Source organism: Neoarius graeffei, chromosome 25 (assembly GCF_027579695.1).
Source record: "Neoarius graeffei isolate fNeoGra1 chromosome 25, fNeoGra1.pri, whole genome shotgun sequence".
Taxonomy (NCBI): Eukaryota; Metazoa; Chordata; class Actinopteri; order Siluriformes; family Ariidae; genus Neoarius; species Neoarius graeffei.
The window spans coordinates 15694598-15710375 of NC_083593.1; the positions used below are offsets into that span (position 1 = coordinate 15694598).

Consider the following 15778-nt stretch of genomic DNA (forward strand, 5'->3'; position numbering starts at 1 on the left):
TGCCTCACAGCAAGAAGGTCCGGGTTCGAGCTCCGTGGCCGGCGAGGGCCTTTCTGTGCGGAGTTTGCATGTTCTCCCCGTGTCCTCGTGGGTTTCCTCCGGTTTCCCCCACAGTCCAAAGACATGCAGGTTAGGTTAACTGGTGACTCTAAATTGACCGTAGGTGTGAATGTGAGTGTGAATGGTTGTCTGTGTCTATGTGTCAGCCCTGTGATGACCTGGCGACTTGTCCAGGGTGTACCCCGCCTTTCGCCCGTAGTCAGCTGGGATAGGCTCCAGCTTGCCTGCGACCCTGTAGAACAGGATAAAGCGGCTAGACATAATGGATGAACATGAGAGAGATTTTTGCCCCATGCAGAACCTGTGGAGGAGTATAAATTTTTGCACTGTCACAAAAGATTTCAGCCTTTATAAAAAAAGTCATTAGCATAATTAAAGGTCAGAGGCTAATGGAGCATCGGCATCACTCTTACACGTGGCTAGCTGATATACAGGATACATTCCCTCCACCCCCCGTTTCTAGAGTCTGGCTCTGAGAAGGGCAGTGGAGCTGAAGGTCTGAGAAGGTAACGGTAGGGTTAAACAGTGGCCAGCCACTCGACACCAGCTCTGTTTGTATATGACGGGTTATCTGCGGCGGTGGTGGCCGCCGACCCTTCACCTGTCTGCAGGAAGGACGAGGACGCAGGGGCAGGACGGGACAGGTGAGGGCAGGAGAGGTGAGCAGACTGATTGAAGAGCCTCTGTGAAGTCCTGGAGATGGACAGATAGCCAGGTGACCATTTCACTTCCAGTCTGGGTTCAAGAGGTGAACATCCCCCCCCCCCCCCCCCCCCCCCACATCCGAATTGAGTGTGTATACACAACAAATAGCAGCATGCTTTTTTAAAGTGAGATTTAATAAAATATGGGACAAACCAGACATCATTTCTGTAAATTAATACAGTATGCAGGAGGAAAACAAAAAAAATGCTTTTTTTTGCAGCCAGGGAATGATATAAAACAGATAACGTAGTTTGATTAAAGGGAACCTTATTTATTAGTTTGTGCGTATTCAATTAACTGCTTTCATTTCAAGTCATCAGGTAGTTAGGTTTACAAATTTTTTTTTTTTTAAAGATATTTTTTGGGCTTTTTCACTTTTATTGGATAGGACAGTGTAGAGACAGGAAATGAGCGGGACAGAGAGACGGGGAGGGATCGGGAAATGACCTCGGGTTGGACTCGAACCCGGGTCCCCGGGTTTATGGTATGGCGCCTTATCCACCTGAGCCATGACGCCCCCAGGTTTACAAATATGACCACCAAACAGTAGTGGATCATGATTTTAATCAAGAAATCCATCAGGGAACACGTGCATGTACAGTACCAGTCAAAAGCTTTAGAAAGACATGCTTTCTAATTCAACGTGTTTTCTTTATTTTTATTAATTAAAAAAAAAAAAAAAGGACACGTCATGTCAAAGTAATGCTGGATGTCGTTTCTCTTTACTTAGTTGTGCGGTTCGTGGCATAATATGGATTACTACAGTTGTGGAATAGGCCTGTTTACTGTATGATAGCGTTCAAACCCATTAAGAAGACAAGAAATTGCACTAATTAACTCTTGACGAGGCACAACTGTTCATGGAAAAGCATTCCAGGTGACTACCTCATGAAGCTGGTTAAGACAATGCCGATAGCGTACAAAGCTCCGTCAAGGTAAACAGTAGCTACTTTGAAGAATCTAAAATACGAAAAATTTTAGTGGTTAGCACTGTCGTCTCACGGCAAGAAGGTTCTGGGTTCGGGCCCAGTGGCCGATGAGAACCTTTCTGTGTGGAGTTTGCATGGGTTTCCTCCACAGTCCAAAGACATGCAGGTTAGGCTAATTGGTGGCTCTAAATTGGCCGTAGGTGCGAATATGAGCGTGAATTGTTTGTCTCTATGTGTCAGCCCTGTGATGACTTGGCGACTTGTCCAGGGTGTACCCCGCCTCTCGCCCGTAGTCAGCTGGGATAGGCTCCAGCTTGCCTGCGACCCTGCACAGGATAAGCGGCTATGGATAATCGATGTCTTCAGTATTGTCCTACAATGTGGAAAATGGTCAAAATACAGAAAAGCCTATGAATGAGTAGGTGTGCGCGTCTTAACTTTGGAAAATCACCGAGCTGTAGATCTGTAAACGCGTACTGTAAGAGTCACCGAGCCCTGAGAACTGTCGTGTTAATAAATAACTGTATCCAAAACTTTCTCTGTAACATTTAAATGTCTTCGTTCTCTTACTCTTTTCTCCAGACCCTAATGGAGAAGACAAATTAAACTTCAAAACCTCACTCGTTTTTTTTTTTTTTTAAATAACTGTGACTCAAAATTCTATAGCTCCCAAAGTACAAGATCCAGACGGCATTCGGAAAGCTTTCATCGTTGCAAATCACGTTGTACTTTCAGACAGCGGCTCTATCAACAAGCAAACCTAGCATAATTTGGTTACTTCCTCTCTCGCTCTCGGACTGTGAAAAGTTCTTCTACCTGTCTTGTTGTTTAGCACTTTCCCCCACTGCTCAGTACCGTGATGAGGCTCCACCTCTGAGGGTCATGTGTTTACCATACCTTACGCTGAGGGTTCACCTTAAAGTCAAATGTCTGTCCTGTCATGAGTGAGTGATGGAAAAGGTGCATCTAAAACCTCAGCAAACTCCAAAAGTCAGGACCGATGAAAAGGAATCCTGGATGCTGGCCATCTATATGGATCAACGCAGATCAGAAATTTGGAGACGGGAGGCATCGTGCAAGGGCACGGCGTCTCAGAGTTCACTGTGGGTGAGGTAGAAACGATGGTTGACTTCACTAATGGACAGATCTTGCAGTCGAGGTATGGCCCCTTTCTGGCCTGGATCCTGCAGCTGAGTCTTAGTAAAATGATCTGAAAGGGAATAGAAATAAATAACAGGGACTTTTGTATTAAAAAAAAAAAAAGATATATTCGCGTGCAACAAATAGGGTGTACGAGTCTGAGGAAGTGTCAAAAGTTGAAGTGTCATATACATGTTTAAATGATAAACAATTTAATTCCAAATACCTCTGATAGAGCAAAGAAAAAAAAAAAACATGAGGAAGAAGCCTGTCACATACATTACAGCACAGTGAATTTTTTAAATTTGCATATCTCAGCTTCTTAAGAGACAGGAGGGTTATTACAGAGCTGCTGAGGTGAGTTTTTTAAGGCAGAAGTTATGCTTCCAAATTAATACATGGACGCCACCAATCATCATAGCCACGACTTGTGCAACATGAAGCTAGAGCTTAATACATGGCCTCCAGTTAACGCTATACTGCCTTTCAGATTTTTCAAGTGTAGGTCATAAAAAGAATTTTCCCTGACAAAGTTACTTTTGTTTAGTGGACCAGAAGCTACCGAATTTGAATCACAGACTTCCAATTTTATTTATTTATTTTTAAATAGAACAATTAATGAATTTAGGGCCACATGGCTCTAAATTCCCCGCTGTTTTTCCTGCTTCACCATGACGCAATTCAAGATACTACAGTGGGGCAATAAAGTATTTAGTCAGCCACCAATTGTGCAAGTTCTCCCACTTACAAAGATGAGAGAGGCCTGTAATTTTCATCATAGGTATACCTCAACTATGAGAGACAGAATGGGGGGAAAGAATCCAGGAAATCACATTGTAGGATTTTTAATGAATTAATTGGTAAATTCCTCGGTAAAATAAGTATTTGGTCACCTACAAACAAGCAAGATTTCTGGCTCTCACAGACCTGTAACTTCTTCTTTAAGGGCCCATTTACACGAGGACGCTGTCGGGTAAAAACGACTAAATATTTTATCGGAAGTGCCTTTCGTCTACACGGGACGGCGTTTCCGAGGCTGAAAAACGGAAAAAATTGAAAACGTCTTCCAGAGTGGATAAGTTAAAAACAGCCCCCATTGCATATCCGTCTAAACTACCCAATACGCAAAACTCTGCTCGGATCTGCTCACGTCGGGTACGTGTTTACGTCATACATGTCATATACTGTACATGCCAGCCCGGGAAGTAAGAAAGTAAGTAAAAAAGTAAGAGCATATCTGATTACATCGATCCAACGGACCTTCAAGCTGCTCTAGCAGCTTTAATAAACGTCCAGGAGTCCTTCGAACATCTATACCGAATCTGCACATATACCGTTAATGAACAGAGGCGGGTATAGTATGCCCTTACTTTTTTACTTACTTTCTTACTTACCATAGCCAGAGTAGTCAAAGTTTTCGCAGCGCAGATGTGCAGATCAGACAAGACGGAAGACGTTGCGCATGCGTGCAGACATAGCGGAGGTCTTTCACAGCACCACCTAGCCGCCTGGCATGCACATCCAATTGAATTCCACACATTTATGCGTCACCGTATAGACGCAGATTTCCTCCTTGAAAACGGTCGTGTAGACACGGAAAAAAGTGAGAACGAAAACGGACTTTTGCGTTTTTGTTTCAGACCGTCCCCGTGTGAAGTGGGCCTAAGAGGCTCCTCTGTCCTCCACTTGTTACCTGGATTAATGGCACCTGTTTGAACTCGTTATCAGTATAAAAGACACCTGTCCACAACCTCAAACAGTCACACTCCAAACTCCACTATGGCCAAGACCAAAGAGCTGTCAAAGGACACCAGAAACAAAATTGTAGACCTGCACCAGGCTGGGAAGACTGAATCTGCAATAGGTAAGCAGCTTGGTGTGAAGAAATCAACTGTGGGAGCAATTATTAGAAAATGGAAGACATACAAGACCACTGATAATCTCCCTCGATCTGGGGCTCCATGCAAGATCTCACCCCGTGGGGTCAAAATGATCACAAGAACGGTGAGCAAAAATCCCAGAACCACACGGGGGGACCTAGTGAATGACCTGCAGAGAGCTGGGACCAAAGTAACAAAGGCTACCATCAGTAACACACTACGCCGCCAGGGACTCAAATCCTGCAGTGCCAGACGTGTCCCCCTGCTTAAGCCAGTACATGTCCAGGCCCGTATGAAGTTTGCTAGAGAGCATTTGGATGATCCAGAAGAGGATTGGGAGAATGTCATATGGTCAGATGAAACCAAAATAGAACTTTTTGGTCAAAACTGAACTTGTCGTGTTTGGAGGAGAAAGAATGCTGAGTTGCATCCAAAGAACACCATACCTACTGTGAAGCATGGGGGTGGAAACATCATGCTTTGGGGCTGTTTTTCTGCAAAGGGACCAGGACGACTGATCCGTGTAAAGGAAAGAATGAATGGGGCCATGTATCGTGAGATTTTGAGTGAAAACCTCCTTCCATCAGCAAGGGCATTGAAGATGAAACGTGGCTGGGTCTTTCAGCATGACAATGATCCCAAACACACCGCCCGGGCAACGAAGGAGTGGCTTCGTAAGAAGCATTTCAAGGTCCTGGAGTGGCCTAGCCAGTCTCCAGATCTCAACCCCATAGAAAATCTTTGGAGGGAGCTGAAAGTCTGTGTTGCCCAGCGACAGCCCCAAAACATCACTGCTCTAGAGGAGATCTGCATGGAGGAATGGGCCAAAATACCAGCAACAGTGTGTGAAAACCTTGTGAAGACTTACAGAAAACGTTTGACCTCTGTCATTGCCAACAAAGGGTATATAACAAAGTATTGAGATGAACTTTTGTTATTGACCAAATACTTATTTTCCACCATAATTTGCAAATAAATTCGTTAAAAATCAGACAATGTGATTTTCTGGATTTTTTTTCTCATTTTGTCTCTCATAGTTGAGGTATACCTATGATGAAAATTACAGGCCTCTCTTATCTTTTTAAGTGGGAGAACTTGCACAATTAGTGACTGACTAAATACTTTTTTGCCCCACTGTACATCATGCATGACGTGGTGGGCTTTCCCCGTTTGTGCAAGGCATTGTGGGATACAAATTTGAAACCGGAGAGGAAAATGGAGGATGCAAATGAAACGTGAAATACCGACTACAGTAACGGAAAGCGAGAAGAAAAGACGTTATGTTCGAAGGAAAGGAAATGCAGGACCAAACTAATAAATATCGGCGCTCAGCTGTTCGTTTAGCGACAGAATGATGTGACTGTTAGTGCACGATCAAGGTAAACCTGTAGATGGCAGTAATGCAACACTGGATGCTAGCTGCCGTAAAACCCAAAAGAAGGGAAATCTGCGCATGCACACACGGACTTCCTCGGTCTGCTTGACTGCGCAAAGCGAGCAATTTCATGCACATTATTTGCTCGGGAATTGCCTCAAATTAAATAACTTCCCAACCACAGAATGGCCTGTTTTGGGGGTTTTTTTGGACATATTGCAGAAATAAACATATCACAATAACCAAATTTCAGAGGGAACTAAATTTCACCGATTTTATGAAATCAAAAGGCCGTCTAGCTTTAATTTGGCCTGAGCCCAAATGCTGCCATCACCATGCTTCACTGTAGGAATGGTGTTGGGTTTGTACCACACATGGCATTTCCCATGATGGCCAAAAAGATACATTTTAGTCTCATCTGTCCAGAGAATCTTCTTCCATGTGTTGGGGAGTCTGCCATATGCTGTTGGGCAAACTCCAAATGTGTTTTCTTAAGCAATGGCTTTTTTCTGGCCACTCTTCCATAAAGCCCCGCTCTGTGGAGTGTACAGCTTAGAGTGGTCCTATGGACAGATACTCCCATCTCCGCTGTGGATCTTTGCAGCTCCTTCAGTGTTATCTTTGGTGTCTTTGTTGAATCTCTGATTAATGCCCTCCTTGCCCGGTCTGTGAGTTTTGGTGGGCGGCCTTCTCTTGTCAGGTTTGTAGTGGTGCCATATTCTTTCCATTTTGCTATAATGGATTTAATGGTGCTCCCTGGGATATTCAAAGTTTGGGATATTTTTTATAACCCAGCCCTGATCCATACTTCTCCACAACTTTGTCTCTGACCTGTTTGGAGGCTCCTTTGTTTTCATGTTGCTTGCTGAGTAGTGTTGCAGAGTCAGGGTCCTTCCAGAACAGGTTGATTTATACAGACATCATGTGACACTTTGATTGCACACATGTGGATCTTAATCAGCTAATGATGTGACTTATGAAGTGAATTGGTTGGACCAGCTCTTGTTTAGGGGTTTCATACGAAAGGGGGTGAATACCTATGCACACTCCAGATTTCTGTTTTTTCATCTTAATTATTGTTTGTGACACAATTAAACAATTTGCACTTTTAAAGTGGTAGGCATGTTGTGTAAATCAAATGGTGCTAACCCTCCAAAAGTCCATTTTAATTCCAGCTTGTAATGCGACAAACACAAAGAGGGATGAATACTTTTGCAAGACACTAAAGTAGTGTGGTGGTGTCAGACAAAAGCGAATCTACAAAACACTGTTCTATTCCAAAGAAAAAAGTGAAGCATATTCACTTGAAAGCATAAATAAATAAAATACGCAGATACAGAAATACATGCATGAACCTTCCAGAAAGGTAGAGTGACATATTTTAAGTCAAATCGTGTATCAGAAATGTAAATACATCCTCATTCGAATATTTATAATTCTATTATACGGCATAATCTCATTTCACGTGTGTATATTAAAAAAAAAAAAAGATTGCACAGAACAAGAACCATCATATGACAGTGAGATAAAGAGTTACAACACGGAGCCTAAACCCCAGAGTCAGTGCAGCACCAAGATTTATACATATAATCAAATGGAGACGTGGTGTCTTACCTGTGACATTGTCCACAGAGCATAGGGGAGCCGTGTTTATCATATTGACTCCAAACAGCACCACAAAACATATGGTTAAAGCAACCAGCAGATAAATCGGCATGGCCAGGGCCCAATACCTGGAGAAAACAGAGGGTTCCCCCCCCATATATTACACTTACAGGATGTCTGTCTGGTTTTCAAAGTTAAATTCCTACAAGAAATACAGGATTATACTGTGCCAGGGATGCCAGGTCACTCTCAAATCCATCCGTCCATTATCTGTAGCCGCTTATCCTGTTTTACAGGATTGCGGGCAAGCTGGAGCCTATCCCAGCTGACTATGGGCTAGAGGCGGGGTACACCCTGGACAAGTCGCCAGGTTATCGCAGAGCTGACACATAGTGACAAACAACCATTCACACTCACATTCACACCTACGGTCAATTTAGAGTCACCAGTTAACCTAACCTGCATGTCTTTGGACTGTAGGGGAAACCGGAGCACCCGGAGGAAACCCACACGGACACGGCGAGAACATGCAAACTCCACACAGAAAGGCCCTCGCCGGCCCCGGGGCTCGAACCCAGGACCTTCTTGCTGTGAGGAGACAGCGCTAACCACTACACCACCCTCAAATCTGGCCAAATTAAAAGAACCTAAATACACTGCCTTCTAAATGGCCGTGGATTTGATTAGGGAGTGCCTAGTTTGTGTATTCTGAGGTTCTTCTCCAAAAGCACAAAAGATAGATCAGGACAAGGTCACACTGAGTCCGAAACTGATCCAGTACTTACGTCCAGCACCACCCCTGATACTTATACTTACAGCGAGTATCTGATAACATAGTAATAGCAGTCTATATGCCTATTATAAACACACACACCATTTCATTTTCTCTCATTCATTCTAGGTTACCAAATAACATAGTTCACGTACTTCTGAGGCCAGTACGTTAAGCCAGCAGCGTGGAGCCAGGTCTCAGGAACACAGGCCCAAACTAAATAAAGTACTGAGTAAGAGAAACACACACAAAGAAATAAACCTTCAAACACAGAGTATGTAGACAGATTTGAATGACTGTTGTTAGTTAAACACATTAAAGTGCTTACAAAAAGCAAACTGGGAGCCCAGGAAGAGGACAAACCCATAGATGGCCCTCTCAGGCAGAGGTGAAGGAGAATTTTCCACCATGATGATGAACAACAGCCTCACCTGGAATTCAGGTAACTACCATTTCAACACTGTGTGTGTGTTATAACTACAAACCCTGGAAACAATAGAGGCTACTAGCATAGATCACTATATTTTACTACATTTTAAGCTATAAAGCTGCTTAAAATTAAATTCATTATATATGCCAAACTTTATATATATATATATATATATATATATATATATATAGCATACGAGAAACACAGTACTATACTTCCCTTTCTCAAGTGTCCTTCAGTTGTTTTTCCAGTCGTTGAGTCTTTCAGTGCTGTTTACTGCCATCACCAGGTTTGGAGGAGCACTACAAGCTACGGTTTATATCTGCTCGATTCCAATATAAGAATCGACTCATATCTGCTCGATTCCAATATAAGAATCGACTCGTATCTGCTCGATTCCAATATAAGAATCGACTCGATTTACTCGTACTCCTAATTTATAGTTTGAAGGTGTGTGTGGGGCGGCACGGTGGTGTAGTGGTTAGCGCTGTCGCCTCACAGCAAGAAGGTCCGGGTTCGAGCCCCGTGGCCGGCGAGGGCCTTTCTGTGTGGAGTTTGCATGTTCTCCCAGTGGGTTTCCTCCGGGTGCTCCGGTTTCCCCCACAGTCCAAAGACATGCAGGTTAGGTTAACTGGTGACTCTAAATTGACCGTAGGTGTGAATGTGAGTGTGAATGGTTGTCTGTGTCTATGTGTCAGCCCTGTGATGACCTGGCGACTTGTCCAGGGTGTACCCCGCCTTTCGCCCGTAGTCAGCTGGGATAGGCTCCAACTTGCCTGCGACCCTGTAGAACAGGATAAAGCGGCTAGAGATAATGAGATGAGATGAGAAGGTGTGTGAGAGAAAGAGAAGGGGAGGAAGGGTTTGAACTGGAACCGATACAAGTGTGCGGCGCAGAATCGACTCTTCATCACTTTGAAATCGACTCTCGACGCCCACTGGGGAACAATTTGAAAAAAAATTTCTGTTGAGAAAATTAGATTTTTATGCTGATTAAAACTAAAATTGGCATGCTGATTCCAAAATGGAAGTCATTTTTTTTCTAGCACGTCAAGTATTTTTCTCCACAGCTTACCCTCCAGATAAGCAAAATTCCACTGTAGTAAGACTATTTGAAGGTTATGGAAGAACGTTATCAGGGTAGATGGGATGTACATATGATGGCTGACTATTGTTGGAGCATCAAACGCGATAGTCCTCAAGAGCTATAAACGTAAATTTTTACCTTAACTACTTGCACAGGCCGCACGGTGGTGTAGTGGTTAGCGCTGTCGCCTCACAGCCAGAAGGTTCTGGGTTCGAACCCAGCAGCCGGCGAGGGTCTTTCTGTGCGGAGTTTGCATGTTCTCCCCGTGTCTGCGTGGGTTTCCTCCGGGTGCTCCGGTTTCCCCCACAATCCAAAGACATGCAGTTAGGTTAACATGGGGTGGCCTTGAGCTGAGGTGCCCTTGAGCAAGGTACCGAACCCCTGACTGCTCCCCGGGTGCTCTGGTGTGGCTGCCCACTGCTCTGAGTGTGCTCACTGCTTCAGATGGGTTAAATGAAGAGGATGAATTTCACTGTGCTTGAAGTGTGCATGTGACGAATAAAGGTTTCTTCTTCTTGCACACAATTATAATTACAGTAGCCATATCCTTTGCAAAAACATAATAGTGTTAAATAAACATTGCAGTCATGCCTGTTTCTTTCATATTTCATTGTATGTCAATATTTGTAAATTTTTATAAAAGAAGCACATATCTGTTAAAGTACAGTATTTTTCATATTTTTTTAAGAAAACGGGGATCCTATAGTTCAAAAACTTGACATGATAGAGAAAAACTGAGATCAGTTTTGGATTCCGCACCCAAAAATGAGTTAAAAACAGCTGTCAGACCTAACTCAACAAAAATTGTGTTCCCCAGTGTTATTTTTTAGAGCTGAGTTACTAGCAATTACAAAGGCTTTGGAACTTCTGATTGATAAACCTCCTTTTCAAAGTGTGATATTTTCTGATTCCTTGTCTGTCTTACCAAAAATTCAAAAGGAAGATAATGACATAGAATTATTAGATTTCCGATATCTTACAGTATGTACCAGCTTTATCTGATGGGTGTTGAGGTTGTTTTTTGTTGGATTCCAGCTCATGTGGGTGTTAAAGGAAATGAAATGGCTGATAAATTGGCCAAAAGATCTGTAAATAAAACCTATTATTTTTTTCACGTTCCGGTTTCCATCAAATCCTGCGCTCTGATTGGCTGGCGAGCGGGTCCGTATCCTATGGTATGGACCCCGGTTACGGACTCTGGTTACGGACCTCTGGCGACTCGCTCGTTCACAACAACAACAAACATAGTAGCAATTTTTGTCAACATTTATTTTTGCATTTCTCAGGAGAATAGCATTAATTTTACATCATGGATAGCGATAATGACAGTGTTCACAGCGAAAGCGAGTTTTACTACCCTGAGGAAGACAAAATAAAATAAAACATTTCAGGAGAAAGCTAAAAACCTGTAACTGTTGCTAACGCCAAGCAAAAACATGGCTGAATCCTGACTTACTCAATTTTGTATAAATAGGGGACTACATAGGGGGCAAAATGTAGTTTTTTTCCTGCCATGGAAGTGCACTTGTATACCGAGGAGGAAGCAATTTACATTGCAGCTGTGAATGAGGATTCAAAATGGCGGCTGGGCTTGGTTTTCCCTTTCGGGCGCTCTTATTTTCTGTTAGAATTTGGTAAAGAAAAAAATAAATATATTATTTACCATCTTAAGGTCAGTCTGTATGGTGAAATACCGCGACCTCGGCCTTAAATACTGACCTCGGCCCAGAGGGCCTCGCTCAGTACTTTCAAGACCTCAGTCATGGTATTTCACGATACGGACCTCCCAGCTGGTAAGTGACATATATTTATGATATTCATTACCCTTTTACCACTTCTGATATCACAAAACATATCAAAGATGTTATTTTTACAATATGGCAAGACAGATGGGAAAATTCCCAAACTAGTAGATTCTTCTACCAACTTGAACCAAATATTACAACACATACCACATATTCTGACAAAAACAGAAATGAACAAAGGATAATTACAAGACTCAGATTTGGAAAATGTCTACTTAATGATACACAATTTCTTTAAAAAAAAAAACAACAACCTCCAATCAATGTACAACTTGTGGTTTAAAAGAAAATGTCAAACACCTGTTTCTAGATTGTATCAAATATCCAAACTTCCATGATAAAATTATTCAAAAAATGAGAAATAAACTACTAGAAATTAATATTAAAAATTTACTTTTACACAAAGAATTTTATGATGACATAAGTTTATTATTGAAAAAGAAATAAAAATTTAATTATATAAAAAAAAGAAACTCATCTTTAATGTGTGTGTGCTTGGTCACAATATGTGAACTAATAGTTCCAATCCTTACAGGACGCCAAATCACTTAGAGTGGGAGCGTCCCTAAAAGAAGTTCAAGCTCAAGCTCAAACTGCCTTGGATCGGAGAGGGTGGTCTGTTTTGAGAATCGACTACCCAGCCTGAAACTCGACAGAACAAACAAGGAACAGAGCACGTTTTTAATTACTTTCAGAAAAAGAAGAAGAAGGAGAAGATTTCCCCTTCAGAAATCAAAGTCTCCTACCCTGTGTCCGAAATCACTCACAACTCACTATACAGTGGACAAACTTGTAGTGAGTTCACCATTTTGTAGTGCTGTCCAAATGTACAGTGAGAATTATTCACTGAGCTCTATATAAAATCTGTGGAGTTCATAGGTTCGTCAGAGTGACGCCATCTGGCTCCCATCTTCCCATTGCGTGGATTTGGCTTATGTGTTAAACCATCATGTCTGATCAAATTTGTTGTTTTGTCTGTAACCGCTTATCTTGTGTGGGGTCGTGGGGCAAGCTGGAGCTCACCCAGCTGAGAGGCAGGGTACACCCTGGACAAGTTGCCAGCTCATCACAGGGCTGACACATACATAGAGACACAACCAACCATTCACACTCACGGTCAGTTTAGAGCAACCAATTAACCTAACCTGCATATCTTTGGACTGTGGGAGGAAACCCATGTAGACATGGGCAGAATATGCAAACTCCACACAGAAAGGTCCTAGTTGGCCACTGGGTTCAAACCCAGAACCTTCTTACTGTGAGGCGACAGTGCTAACCACTACACCACCATGCTGCTCGATCAAATTTGCCCCAAGAAAAGTATCTCCTGACTTTCTTCCCTTTCACTACTTCCTCTTATTTTCTCAGCTTTACCCACATTCCTTACTTATCTTTAAGCGCTCCGCTTCACTGTTGTTTTTTTCCCTTTTCCAGTCCAGTCTCTGATCATTTTTTCTGAACAGCTCTTTTAGTGCTATAATTATTTTTATGGAGATTATTTCAGTTTTCTCTTATACAGTGTATCTTTCTCTTTCCTATACTATACTAATTATAGTAGCAAAAGAGCCGTTCGAAAAATGATCAGAGACTGGACTGGAAAAAAGACAATAACAGTGAAGCGGAGCGCTATAAAGATATGTAAGGAATGGGGGTAAAGCTGAGAAAATAAGAGGAGGTAATGAAAGGGGAAAAAAGTCAGGAGAATTTGATTGGATACAATGCCAAATACACGCTATGTGAGTGGTAAGATGGCGGCCAGGTGGCTTCACTTGTCTGTCCAGCGGGGAATAGGCTCTGAGCTCTCCAGATTTTATATAGAGCTCAGTGGAATTATTACACCCTATATAGTGGACTCATAGTATCCCACAATGCAAAAAGTTATTCTATCTATCTATCTATCTATCTATCTATCTATCTATCTATCTATCTATCTATCTATCTATCTATCTATCTATCATTCCAACACAAAGGCTGTACAGTACTTCCTTTCTATTTAGGACAGTTGTTGAAACAGGATTATAATCCTATTTCAACAACTGTCCTAAATAGAAAGGAAGTACTGTACAGCCTTTGTGTTGGTATAACAGACAGATAGATAGATAGATAGATAGATAGATAGATAGATAGATAGATAGATAGATAGATAGATAGATAGAAATGAAGAAGAAATATATCAAAGAGAAAGATATACTGTATTAGAGAAAAACTGAAATAATCTCTGTTGAAATAATTATAGTAGTAAAAGAGCCGTTCAAAAAAAATGATCAGAGACTGGACTGGAAAAGGGAAAAAAACCCTAATAACAGTGAAGCGGAGTGCTAAAAAGATATGTAAGGAATGGGGGTAAAGTTGAGAAAATAAGAGGAGGTAATGAAAGGAAAAAAGTCAGGAGATACTTTTCTTGGAGCAAATTTGATCGGATACAATGCCAAATACATGCGATGAGAGTGGTAAGATGGCAGCCAGATGGTTTCACTTGTCTCTACAGCAAGGAATAGGCTCTGAGCTCTCCAGATTTTATATAGAGCTCAGTGGAATTATTATGCCCTATATAGTGGACTCATAGTATCCATCCATCCATTATCTGGAGCTGCTTATCCTGTTCTACAGGCAAGCTGGAGCCTATCCCAGCTGACTATGGGCGAGAGGCAGGGTACACCCTGGACAAGTCGCCAGGTTATCACAGGGCAGAGCTACCAATTACCCTAACCTGCATGTCTTTGGACTGTGGAGGAAACCAGAGCACCCAGAGGAAACCCGCGCAGACACGGCGAGAACATACAAACTCCACACAGAAGGGCCCTCGTCGGCCACTGGGCTTGAACCCAGGACCTTCTTGCTGTGAGGCAACAGTGCTAACCACTACATCACCGTGCCGCCCCTTCATAGTATCCCACAATGCAAAAAGTAGTCTATAACCAATGGTGTCTAACCAAACGATATATACCATCATGCACTGCGGTTGCGCTGAAAGGAAAAAAAAAGTGTGTCGGGGTGATGGACGAAAGAAGAAACGCATTATAAAAATAGTAAGAGAAGAGAAAATAAGCTAAAATAGAATAAGACAAAATAAAATGGCTAAAAGTTAGAATGCAGAGCGAAGAATGAATCCAAAGCCTCAAATTTGATTTAATAATCAAATTAAATCAAAGAAGAAAGTATTCAGGCTTGATTCAAAAGAAGTGAAAGATGCAGCAGAGACAAAGTACTTTTTGTATTTATTAATGTGGGAAATACACTCAGTATAATATGTATAACATCTCAGGGAACCTGACCTGGTCTACCAACACCTCCCACCTCATAAAGAAGGCCCATCAGCGTCTCTTCTTCCTAAAAACACTGAAGAGAAACCACCTGTCTGCCGTCATCCTGCGCAACTTCTACTGCTGCGCAGTAGAGAGTATCCTGACTAACTGTGTTACAGTGTGGTATGGAAACTGCTCTGCTGCTGACCGCAAAGCACTCCAGAGGGTGGAGAAAACTGCCCAACGCATTATAGGTGCTCCACTTCCAGACATTGAGGGAGTCTACAAGAAGAGATGCGTGCGCCGGGCACGTAGCATCCTCAGAGACTCTAGACTGGTACCAAAATCCAGAATTGTGACACCGAAAGGCATTTTTGAGACAAAGTCGGCAAACAGTCTTATTTTGTCAATTTGGGTGTGCCGAATTCAAATCTGCAATATGCCGAGCTCTATCTGACCTCTGTTGACCTCTAGAGGTCATTGAACTTTGGGCCTGTAAACGTCTCAGCTGAACCCAGTTTCTCAGCTTTCTAAGGAATGAAATGTACTAAAATGATTAATGAAGTTAGCGAATGGCCTTGTTTGTTAAATGTTTGGGTGCTGAATTCATTTTTCATTTGTAAAACGACATATGACCTCTGATAACCTCAAGGTCATTAAACTTGGCCTATTGAGGTATTTCACTCACGTGACCAAGTCATGTGATGCTGCCATTTTGGACGGCACGGCTCGAATCAGTTTGAAT

At 42.3% G+C, this 15778-nt stretch overlaps 1 protein-coding gene across 1 annotated transcript; it reads right to left on the bottom strand.

Annotated features, from left to right (window-relative positions):
- Positions 1-834: 834 nt before the first annotated feature.
- pigp (phosphatidylinositol glycan anchor biosynthesis, class P) lies at positions 835-9146 on the bottom strand. Its single transcript, XM_060908241.1, has 4 exons — positions 8795-9146; positions 8622-8694; positions 7704-7822; positions 835-2904 (listed from the first exon to the last, which is right to left on the bottom strand). The coding sequence occupies exons 1-4, from the start codon at positions 8874-8876 to the stop codon at positions 2786-2788; spliced, it is 393 nt and encodes a 130-aa protein (XP_060764224.1). The 5' UTR covers positions 8877-9146; the 3' UTR covers positions 835-2785.
- Between the last annotated feature and the right edge of the window lie 6632 nt (positions 9147-15778).

Coding starts and splice junctions, on each gene's coding strand:
- pigp (XM_060908241.1), bottom strand. CDS start 8,876: ATGGTGGAAAATTCTCCTTCACCTCTGCCTGAGAGGGCCATCTATGGG. Junction 8,695..8,794: donor GGGCTCCCAGTTTGCTTTTT/GTAAGCACTTTA, acceptor TCTCTTACTCAG/TACTTTATTTAGTTTGGGCC. Junction 2,905..7,703: donor CTCTGTGGACAATGTCACAG/GTAAGACACCAC, acceptor ATTCCCTTTCAG/ATCATTTTACTAAGACTCAG.